Raw genomic sequence first — 12,433 nt, 5'->3', positions numbered from 1 at the left:
GTTTCAGCATGAATTTAATTTTTTTCTGTAAAATATATATTCAGAGCATTTGAATACTTAAGTCTTTACAAAACCTTGTGCTCGGAACTGTAGACATTCTGCAGATGTTGAGTGTGTAGTCCTTGGCAGTTTGGAGTCTTGGTAGCAAAGTAAACTCATTGAATGAACTAAGGCCAATAGCAAATAAATATAACTGAATTGCATTAGGAGCAAAAGGTTACAGAGTAAAGAATTGAAGTCACATTGTGAAATTGTGTTCAATGAAGCACATAAGACTCAACATAAAAATTATACAGTTTAGGGGCCGGCCCCATGGCCTAGTAGTTAAGTTCGTGCTCTCCGCTTCAGCGGCCCAGGGTTTCGCGGGTTCGGGTCCTGGGCACAGACATGGCACTGCTCATAAGGCCATGCTGAGGCGGTGTCCCACATAGCAAAGCCAGAAGGAGCTACAACTAGAATATACAACTATGTACTGGGGGGCTTTGGGGAGAAGAAGAAGGGAAAAAAAAAGATTGGCAACAGATGTTAGCTCAGGTGCCAATCTTAAAAAAAAAAAATTACACAGTTTACGAAATAGCAACCAAAAAATTCTTTTTTAGTTATCTTGAATTTGAATATGTATGAATTATATTTTACAGAATCAATTCTTGTCCTAACAATTGCTCTGGTCATGGAAAGTGTACAACTAGTATCTCTGTTCCAAGTCAAGTATATTGTGAATGTGATAAATACTGGAAGGGTGAAGCTTGTGATATTCCTTACTGTAAAGCCAATTGCGGCAGTCCGGATCATGGTTACTGTGACCTAACAGGAGAAAAACTCTGTGTCTGCAATGATAGTTGGCAAGGTAAGCATGTGTGGCTTTTGACACATTGATTCGTATATCTAGTAGATTAATACAGTTTCTCCACTTATTTGTTTTGCTATAGTTTGCACACCCAAATATCATATATTTATTTTTAGCATGTTCAGATTAATAATCAACTTCTTAATAGTTTGTTTCTTCACAAATAGAATTTGTAAAGATTTTGTCTACATGCTGTTTTGAGAATCAAGTGAAATTGTATATGAAGCTCTTTGTTAATTGTAGGTAGATGATCATTATGGTCTTCTGTAATTTTTTGTTGACTCCCCAAAGATTTAATGACGTGACTGAATCTAGCACGTTGTATCTTTAGCATTCAAATTTGGTTTATAATGGATAACATAAATAGTATTTTGTAAAAATAGATGCTTATCTTGTAAGATACTGCATGCAGTATATTAAGCTTATTCCTTAGGAAAGACTGACCTCTTGTGGCTATTTTTAAAAGTACATAGAATATTTTAAAAAATATTTAAAGCAAGCTAAAATATTTCAGCTGCTTATTGCAAAAGTGAGATTCCTGTGGAAGAATTCTAAACAACTTCTATGAATATCTATCATTAAAGATCAATTTTAGACCACATTGGAGAATTTTATCTTACTTAAGTATTCGGGTGTAAAATCCTAAATTTTGTCATTGTGGAATTCCAATTAAGTGAATTCAATTAAGTGAAGATAGATCTAGTTATCCATATACTTACCCATCCAGAGCTTACTTTGTGCTAATTATATTTACATGTTAAGGGCTTACTTTGTGCCAACATATTAATCCTGTTGATAGAGGGAACTTGACTCAAGAAATACGTGATCTAAAGTTGCAGAATCGTGTGTATATACAGTGTAGTAATAGTACCAATAGCACCTATCAGACCATCTAAGTAGAAAGCAAAGAGAATTTGCTCCTCGTGTGGTTGTATTTATCATGCTTGAGAAGCCTTTTAAAGAAAACGTTACTGAGTATGCTGGGTACTTATTTAGAGGAATTATTTTAGATTTTGTATAAATTATGCCCATCTTAAACCCATGTTATCTCATTAAAATGAGTTAGTTACTCCAGCCACAAAAAATACCAGTGATTTCTTATTGAATTAATTTGCTCACCAGTTATGATAATGACAGATACAAATTTCTCAATGTTCTTTAATTATAGGGGCATGTATTTTGTTAAATGCATATTTTAATAATTCATGAACTTTTTTCCTCTAAAAAGAGCCTTGAGATATCATTTTTTTTTCATTTCAGTCTTGAAACTAAAGTAATGTCTTTTTCTAGGGAGAGACAGGTACACCAAGAATATATTTAAATTAAGGCATGAGAAATAGAAGTTTAGCTTATACAAACAGTGTTTTTCTCTCTTTTATTCTTATTGAGGTGACATTGGTTTATAACATTATATAAATTTCGGGTATACATCATTTATTTCGACTTCTGTATACACTACATTGTGTTCGCTGCCAAAAGTCTGGTTCCTATCTGTCACCAAACAGCTGTCCTCCTCTACCCTTTTAGCCCTTTCCCCATACCCTTTCCCCTCTAGTAACCACTGATCTGTTCTCTGTATCTATGTGTTTGTTGTTGTTTTTTCTGTCTTCCACATATGAGTGAAGTCATAGATATTTATCTTTCTCTGTCTGACTTATTTTGCTTAATGTCATACCCTCAAGGTCCATCAATGTTGTTGTAAATGGCATGTTATGGCTGAGTAGTATTCCATTGTATTTGTATGTATACATATATGTATATGTATATACTTATATATACCCACACACCCACCCACCCACACCAATCTTCCTTATCCATTCATCTGTTGATAGGCACTTGAGTTACTTTCATGTCTTAGCTACTATGAATAATGCTGTGATGAACATAGGGATGCATAAATCTCTTTGAATTATTGATTTCATGTTCTTTGGATAAATACTCAGCAGTGGAATAGCTGGATCATATGGTAGATCTATTCTTAATTTCCTGAGGAATCTCCATACTGTTTTCCATAGTGGCTGCACCAGTTTGTATTCCCACCAGCAGTGTATGAGGGTTCCGTTTTATCCACATCCTCTCCAACACTTATTTCTTGTCTTGTTAATTTTAGCCATTCTGCCTGGTGTGAGGTAACATCTCATTGTAGTTTTCATTTGCATTCCCCTAATAATTAGGATGTTGAACATCTTTTCATGTGCCTGTTAGCCATCTGTATGTCTTCTTTGGAAAAATGTCTGTTCATATCCTCTGCCTGTTTTGATCACGTTGTTCATTTTTTTGTTGTATGAGTTCTTTATATATTTTGGAAATTAACCCCTTGTTAGATTGTGATTGCAAATATTTTCTCCCAGTTGATGGGTTGTCTTTTCGTTTTGCTAATGATTTCCTTTGCTGTGCAGAAGATTTTTAATCTGAGGTAGTCCCATTTGCTTATTTTTTCTTATGTTTCCCTTGCCTGAGTAGACATGGTATTCAAAAAGATACTTCTAAGACCAGTGTCAAAGAGCGTACAGCCTGTGTTTTCTTCTGAGAGTTTTATTGTTTCAAGTCTTACATTCAAGTCTGTAATCCATTTTGAGTTAATTTTTGTATGGGGTGTAAGATAATGCTTTACTTTCATTGTTTTACCTGTGGCTGTCCAGTTTTCCTAATACCACTTATTGAAGAGACTTTCCTTTCTCCGTTTTATGTTCTTGGAGTTCTTGGCTCCTCTGTCAAAGATCAGCTGTCCAGGGGCTGGCCCCGTGGCCGAGTGGTTAAGTCTGTGCGCTCTGCTGCAGGCGGCCCAGTGTTTCGTTGGTTTGAATCCTGGGCACGGACATGGCACTGCTCATCAAACCACGCTGAGGCAGCGTCCCACATGCTACAACTAGAAGGACCCACAACGAAGAATATACAACTATGTACTGGGGGGCTTTGGGGAGAAAAAGGAAAAAATAAAATCTTTAAAAAAAAAAAAAAAAAGATCAGCTGTCCATTGATGTCTGGTTTTGTTTCTGGGGTTTCCCTTCTGTTGCATTGATCTGTAGGTCTGTTTTTCTGCAAGTACCATGCTGTTTTGCTTGCTATAGCTTTATTGTATAATTTGAATTCAGGGAGTATGATACCTCCAACTTTGTTTTTTTCCTCAGGATTGTTATGACTATTTGAGGTCTTTTGTTGTTCCAGATAAATTTTAGGATTCTTTGTCCTATTTCTGTGAAGAATATCACTTGGATTCTGAGTGGGATTGCATTGAATCTGTAGGTTGCTTTAGGTAATATGGACATTTTAACTATGTTTATTCCCAAGTATTTTCTTCTTTTTTTTTGTTTGTAAATGTGATTGTTTTCTTGATTTTTGCTTATTGTGAGTTCATTGTTAGTGTATAGAAATGCAACTGATTTTTCCATGTTGATTTTGTATCTTGTAACTTTATTGTATTCATTTACTATTCATAATAGTTTTTTGGTGGGTTCTTTAGGATTTTCTTTATATAAAATCACATCATCCGCAAATAGTGATGATTTTGCTTCTTCCTTTCCAATTTGGATTCCTTTTATTTCTTTTTCTTGCTTAATTCTTCTGGCTGGGACTTCTAATACTGTGTTAAGTAATAGTGGCAAAGGTGGGAATCCTTGTCTTGTTCCTGTTCTTAGAATAGCTTTCAGTGTTTCACTGTTGAGTATAATGTTAGCTGTGGGTTTGTCATTCATGGCCTTTATTATGTTGAGGTACTTTACTTCTATACCCATTTTATTGAGAATTTTTGTCATAAATGAATGCTGAATCTTGTCAAATGCTTTCTCTGCATCTATTGAGATGATCATATGGTTTTTATCCTTCATTTTGTTAATGTAGTGTATCCTGTTGATTGATTTGTCCATGTTGTAGCATCCTTGCATCCCTGGAATAAATCCCACTTGATCGTGGTGTGTGATCCTTTTAATGTATTGTTGTTTCCGGTTTGCTAATATTTTGTTGAGGATTTTTGCATCTTTGTTCATCAGCAATATTGGCCTTTAATTTTCTTTTTTTGTGTTGTTTTTGTCTGGTTTTGGTATCAGGGTAATGTTGACCTTGTAAAATGAATTAGGAAGTATCCCCTCCTCTTGAATTTTTGGGAAGAGTTTTCCCAGGATAGGTATTAAATCTTCTTTCAGTGTTTACTAGAATTCACCAAAGAAACTGTCTGTTCCTGGACTTTTGTTTTTGGGGAGGTTTTAGTGATCAGTCTATTCAGATGCTCTATTTCTTCTTGATTCAATTTTTGAAGGTTGTTTGACTCTAAGAGTTTATCCATTTCTTCTAGGTTATCCAATTTGTTGGTGTATAGCTTTTTATGGTATTCTCTTATAATCCTTTGTATTTCTATGGTATTCATTGTAATTTCTCCTCTTTCATTTTTGGTTTTATTTATTTGAACTGCCTTTCCTTTTTTGTTAGTGGGTCTCACTAAAAGTTTGTCAATTTGGTTTATCTTTTCAATGAACCAGCTCTTAGTTTTATTGATCTTTTCTTTTGTCTTTTAAAGTATTTCCACTCTGGTTTTTATTATTTCCTTCCTTCAGCTGACTTTGGGCTTCAGTTGTTGTTCTTTTTCTAGTTCCTTCAAGTGTAGTATTAGATTGTTTATTTGAGATATTTCTTGTTTCTTGAGGTAGGCCTGTATTGCTATAAACTTCCCTCTTAGTACTGCCCTAGCTGCATCTCAGAGATTTTGGTATGTTGTGTTTTCATTTTCATTTGTCTCCAGGTATTTTTTTATTTCTTCTTTGATCCAGTAGTTGTTCAGTAGCATGTTATTTAATCTCCACGTATTTTTTACTTTTTCACCTTTCTTCTTGCAGTTGATTTCTAGTTTCATATTGTCATGGTCAGAAGTGATGCTTGATATGATTTCAGTCTTCTTAAATGTATTGAGACTTGCTTTGTTTCTCAGTATGAGGTCTATCCTTGAGAATATTTGAGAAGAATGTGTATTCTGCTGTTTTTGGGTGGAATGTTGTATATAAATCTGTTCAGTCCATCCATATAATGTTTCATTTAAGGCTGATGTTTGCTTGTTGACTTTCTGCCTGGATGATCTGTCTATTGATGTAAGTGGGGTATAGTCATAGCTCACTTTTTTCTACTTCGCAGATATGTGTTTTTTACAAGAACTTTAACCAGCAAAAAGATCATGACTTTCTGAAGGCTCAGTGGATAGTTAGCATTTTTTAGCAATGAAGGATTTTTTAATTAAGGTATATACATGGTTTTTTAAAGATATAATTCTATTGCACACTTAATATACTACAGAATAGTGTAAACACTGGGAAACCAAAAAATTTTTGTGACTTGCTTTATTGCGATATTTGCGTTGTTGTGGTGGTCTGGAACTGAACCTGCAATATCTCCGAGGTATGCCTGTATTAATGTCCTCCACTGTTATTGCATTGATGTCAGTCTCTCCGTTTAGGTCTGTTAATAATTGCTTTATATATTTTGGTGCTCCTATCTTAGGTACATATATATTAATAAATGTTATATCTTCTTTATAGGTTGTTCCCTTTGTCGTTATATAAGATCCATCTTTGTCTCTTGTTACTTTTTTGGGCTTCAAGTCTTTTTTCTGATAGAAGTAGAGCTACACCCACTTTCTTTTGGTTGCCATTTGCTGGGAGTTTCATCTTCCATTCTTTCAGTTTGAGCCTATGTTTATCTTGAGAGCTGAGATGGGTTTCCTGGAGGTGGTATACTGTTGGGTCTTGTTTTTTAATCCATCCAGCCACTCTGTCTTTCGATTGGTGAATTTAGTGCGTTTACATTTAGGGTGATTATTGATATATGAGGACTTAATGCTACCATTTTATGTTTTGTTTTCTGGTTTCTCTCTGTTTCCTTTGTTACTTTTTCCTTTTGGTTTTGTCTACCATTTCACTTTGATGGTTTTCTGTGTTGTTTTTCTGTTTCCTCTTTTTTTATGTTTTGTGTCTCTGCTCTGAATTTTTGTTTTGTGGTTACTATGAGGTTTGTATAAAAGGTCTTGTAGATAAGCTAGTCCTTTTTCTGCTGGTAGCATCTTATCTTCATTTCGCTATGCAAGTTCTGTCTGTTTCCTCTTCCCCTTCAATGTTTTTGTTGTCACAAATTATCTCTTTTTATATTGTGAGTTTGTTACCAAATTGAAGTGATTGTAGTTATTTTTAAGCTTCCTTTCCTTTAACCTTTGTGTTATAATCAAGTGTTTATTAACTAACCCGTTCTGATATAGAGTTGCAATTTTCTGATTCTATTCATCACCTTGTTCAAAGTTTTGCTTAACTTTGCCTTTTTGTTTCAGGTAGGAGAGCTCTTTTCAACATTTCTTGTAAGACAGGTCTAGGGGCAATAAACTCCCTCAAATTTTGTTTCTCTGGGAAAGCCTTTATTTCTCCTTCATTTCCGAAGGATAACTTTGCTGGATAGAGTATTCTTGGCTGACAGTTTTTATGTTTCAATGTTTTGAATATATCATTCCACTCTCTGCTGACTTGTAGAGTTTCTGTTCAGACATCTGCTGATAGCCTAAAGGGGGTTCCCATGTAAGTTATTGTGTTTCTTGCCCCTCTCCTGGCTGCCTTTAATATTCTTGCTTTGTCACTGATTTTTGAGTTTTATTATCATGTATCTTGGAAAATATCTTTTTGTGTTGAGATAATTGGGTGTTGTATTAGCTTCATGGATTTGTATATCCAGTTCCATCCCAAGTTTGTGAAGTTCTTATCTATTATTTCTTTAAACAAGTTGTCTTCTTCCTTCTCTCTCCTCCTGCTGAGATACCTTATCCTTATGTTGCCCTTTCTAACAGAATCTGATAATTCTCATAGAATTTCTACATTTAAAAAATCTTAATTCTCTCTCTTCTTCTACCTACATCATTTCTAGCTTTTTATTCTTTGAGCTCACTAATTCTCTCTTCCATATGGTCTGCTCTATTTCCAGTGCTTTCTGATGCATTCTTCAACTCCTTTATTGAGTTCCTCAGCTCTAGTGTTTCTGTTTAGTTCTTTTTTAGAGTTTCAGTCTCTTTAGTAAAGTGCTTCTTCTGTTCATTGATTTTATTCTTAAGCTCAGTGAACTGCCTTTCTGAGTTTTCTTGTAGCTCATTCAGAGTTTTTTATGACAGGTATTTTGAATTCTTTATCAGATGGCACTCTTCCATGACTTTATGTTTGGTTTCTGGAGAAGTGTTTTCTTTTTGTTACCATGGCTTTTTGTGGTACTTGCTGAGTTATTCCTCTCCTGGTGCATTCGGGTAGTGAACACTTTTCTTTGTTGGTTTTGATTCTAACTAATCTACTGGTTGAAGATTAGAGACCATTCTTTTGTTTCTCAGGAGGTGGCAGTAAAGCACTGGTTTTTGGTATCTCTTACCTGAGCTGACTCTGGCTATGTTTGAGGATTGGCACATTCCAAACTCTACTGCCTCCATTAGGGGTGTTGCTGGTACTCTTGTGATAGCTGCCTGCACCTCTGGGGGGCACTGATGCCTTGCTGTTGCCAGTGTTGCTGCGGTTGCTGGCTTTGCCATTGAGGGTACAGGGATGGCTGATAACCTCCACCTCATCCAGGATCACCTGGGTCAGAAGCTCCACTGCTGTGGCAGGGGGAGGGGAAGTGAGGGGAGAGAGCTGGGTTGGAGGGCTCCTCCTCTGCAGTTGCCCATTTCCTGGTGGCCCCAGGTACTGCTGAGGTTGGGAGGTAGGAATCACGTGTGTGCTGCTGCTGCTACCAGCCTCTGAGCCATGGTTGGGGGCTGAGATTGCAGGATTCCATCTCCGCTGCTGCTCTGCTCCCCATGGTTGCAGATGCCACTGTAGATGGGAAGCTGGAATTGTGGATACACCTCTGCTGCTGCCTACCATATTCTCTGGGGCCAGGGGCAGCTGGCTCAGCCACTGTGGCTGGGGGGCCAGGATCCTAGGCACTGCCTCTGATACTCCCCCAGTTGGCTTTCTCTGTGTGCTCCTATCTATCCGTCTTTGTATGTACTGATGTGTAGATCTCTCTGGCATCCTGGTGAGTTGGGCAATGTAGCCTTTGTTGGATTATGGATGTTTTATTTGTAGATTGAAGGGGAGAGACAAAAGGATCCTCTCACGCTGCCATGATGATCCCAGGTCTTTATAGTGTTTTTCAAACTAGTCTTCAACTCCTGTTAATCTCCATCTTATTTCAACACTCTTGAAAGCAAAAGAGGAATACATTTGTATAATCTTCTCTATGAACATCTCTGTCCTTTTTTTGTTCTACACTTCCTTTTATTAGTCCTTCTTTGGAATGGCTTATTTTCTGGTGGTTTTGTAAAATACATCTGGTTCAAAATATTATCTTTTGTTTTTCTGGCTTTTGTTTATTGGCCTTTAACATTTTATTATTCTCCTCAGTGCCTCAAATCATAAAAAATCTTGACTCTTATATTTCTGTAAGCTAACGGAAATAAGGAAGCAAATACTGGGTATGTTCACTTTTAAAGCAAAGTGATAATGTGAATAATTATATATATACATGTTTTTTATGAATTATAAAATATCATACAGAAGTCAGACATTTTTGTATCATTATTAATTATTAATAATTAAAGAATTGATCTTTGAATTGATGTGAGTGTTTTGAGGGTGGAGTGCTTAGTGAAAGAGAGATTGTGCTTCTTTCAAGACAGAGGATGTGCAGGTTGGTTCCTTTGAGCTTCAAACCTGTTTCCTGATTCTGTATTTAAGGAAGCATAGCTCGAGTAGGTGGGATTATGACCAAGATCATTAGGGGAAAAATGATTTTTTATTTCAGATATATAGAATGGCAATCATTGAGGGAAAAGGAGAGAGAGATATTTGTTTCTAGGACATCTGGGGAATGATCAAAGAACTAGCGATATTTGAAAATGAGAGCTGAGGAGGCAATATTTATGAGAATCAAAATCTGGCACTTTTTTGTATTGTGTTGTTTGGAACTGCATTCTTTGGGTTAAAAAACCCAGATTGTTGCTACCTCCATTATATTTTATCCTTTATGTTGGTTAAACTTATTCAATTGGGTTCTGTGCTAGTATACAAATAAAAAAGTAAGGGTTGCTCACTAGAAACTGAGATTTTATTAAGAGAACACAGAAGAAAAGCCTGCTTTTTGTTAAGTCTTAGATTCCCTTCCTAACATTTCTCTAGTGCTTGTCCCACCTGGTCTTCATGTCTCCTGTTTTCTAAGTTCAGTTTTTCTATGTGGCACCTCCTAAGACTTCTGCTTAGCCATCACTGTAGTTTTCCCCACTTAACTTTTTCATCTGAGTATTTCTTCCTTAACCGTCTGCTTTCATCTTTTTACCATTGAGGCATTTTTTCAAATTACATAGGAGTATATTTTAAGGATAGATGGCACCATTAAAGTCAACTGTCTCCCTTTTCCTGTAGAAAGCACTTACAAAACACGAAAGCTGAAATAGTAAAGAATATAGAAAATGCTAAGAGCACCATTTTGAAAAATGCACAAGATTGTTGTATAATGTTTAATTTTGTAATAATGTATAGTTAAAGAAAATGATATATACGTATTAATTAGATTACTTAATGGATGGGAACCTATGTGGACTCATCTGCTTCTGTGACACTTTTCACTTAATAAAATTTGTTTGTCTGAATAAGTCACAAGAGGAAAAAAGGCAACTTTGAAAAGCGTTTTTCTTTTGAAATGGCTTCCCTCCAAACATTGGGCTCAATGAGAATTTTTAAACATCAAAATCAAGATATAACGATTGGATTTATGTTCATTCATAAAGAATATATTAGAACATAAATTTTCAAAGCAGACTAAAGCACATGGGGTGATGTCCCCCCCCCCGCCCCCCCGTCAACTCCCTAATCAGAGTGGCTTCATGTTTCTCTCTTTTACATAACTTAAAAAAAATCTGAATCACTGGAAGTTTTTGATTGTAAGCAATGGAAACAGTTCTGGCTTACTTGAGCAGAAAAGGCAGTTATTGGAAAGTATGGCAGAGACCACTATCTCTCAGCATTCATTCTTCCCTCCTTTTTAGTAATAGAATCCACTGAGTTTTTAGCACAGCACATGGCTTTCCAGCTACGTGCCACGTTTCTCAGTCTTCTTTGCAGCTAGTATGGCTATTGTACTAGGTTTAGGTCAGTAGGATGTGAGTGGAAGTGCTGTGTGGAAATTTTACATCATTGAGATCTTTCCCAATGGTTGCTAAATGGCAGTGCCTCTAGTAACCACTAGCACTTGCCCATTTGCCTTGAGAATGTTTCATGAGAGAGAAATTAACTTTTAACTTATTTAAGCAACTTATTTTTGGTTCTCTTACCCTGCACCCTAACAAATACAAAAGGACATTGAGCACAGCTCACAAAAGAGATGGAAAGGCTGGAAAAACCTTGCTTGGGAAGGGGCAGGTAGAACAGAAGGCTAGGTGAGTGGGTTCGCGGCAGAGAGGAAGCCACAGGGAAGTTTGATGAGGATATTCCTGTCACTGCAACTGGACCCTGGGTACTACCACTAGCATCCTTACTGTGGATACTGCATGCTGCAGGCATGGATAGGAAGAATTCTAAATTGTTCCCACATCTGTGTATCACTTGTGAAGTTTCAAAGTCCTGCTTAGTAGCATCTGCTTGGCTAAACCTAGGTCTTACTCATACCGTGGCTGCCTTGAGATATAGACAATTTAACTTTAATGATTTGTAGAGTAGGAAAGGATCCAGTTTCTGAACAAAACACACAATGAGAGATTTTTCCAAACAGAGGAAGGAGATTCAAGTAATTAGAATCTTCCAAACAAATAAAAAAATCCACATAAAATATTTTTAAGTATAGATTGTTGTCATAATTGACAAGGAATGGGCTCAGTAGTTCTCTCGTGTCTACTCAGAAATACTTTGCAATGTGGCATAGATGGTAGGAGTTAGGTTAAAAAGATAAACCAGCAGGCTTTAGCATATGATGTTTTTCTTAATCAATTACAACAAAACATTTTTTTCTTATTCTATAAAGATGAAAACAGGTTAACATCTTTTATAAACAAGACCATTACTTAACCATTTAAAAATTGTCCCTGTTCTTTTCCTATTCTAGAATATCTTGCTCAGTTTTATTGTTCAGTCCTTTTAAATGTCATCAGTATTTTCTTTATGTTTTCAGTATTCCTTTTCAATCCACTTCAGGCACAGTTCTCGTATAAGGTTTAGAGTTGGTTGTTTTAAGCCTTTAAATTATCGATTAAAAGACAATATCTAAATGTATAAGTCATGTAATTTGATAGTTTTGTTTAGTGCCTCTGAATCTTTATTAAAAGTCACACTTTATTTGGACTTATTTCAGTTTCTTGCATGTTCTTCCTTACTGTTTCAAGGCCTGTCTTATTTCTGAACTTCCTCCTAAAATACCCTCACCCCATTAACATTATAAGGCCAGGTCAGATCCCACTGTTCTTGGATCCTTTGTCTTGTATTTGTTTCAGTCCTTTGGTGTTACATTTTAACATTTGCCATTGGGTGGCAGTGTTGACTACCAGAACTTACAGTTAAACTCCATGACGTTATTCAAGTTGTAAAAACTTGCTAATTTTGTTTGTTTCAG

At 36.1% G+C, this 12,433-nt stretch overlaps 1 protein-coding gene across 2 annotated transcripts in view; it reads left to right on the top strand.

Moving 5' to 3' along the window:
- Window positions 1–12,433, top strand: part of ATRNL1 (attractin like 1) — a 737,371-nt gene that overhangs the window by 37,887 nt on the left and 687,051 nt on the right. For both annotated transcript variants that reach the window (XM_014849275.3, XM_070482616.1), the window contains exon 5: window positions 639–847. In XM_014849275.3, the coding sequence (XP_014704761.2) occupies window positions 639–847 (209 nt within the window). The remainder of the gene's footprint in view (window positions 1–638; window positions 848–12,433) is intronic.

Source organism: Equus asinus, chromosome 2 (assembly GCF_041296235.1).
Source record: "Equus asinus isolate D_3611 breed Donkey chromosome 2, EquAss-T2T_v2, whole genome shotgun sequence".
NCBI lineage: Eukaryota > Metazoa > Chordata > Mammalia > Perissodactyla > Equidae > Equus > Equus asinus.
This window is presented reverse-complemented; position numbering and strand designations above follow the sequence as displayed.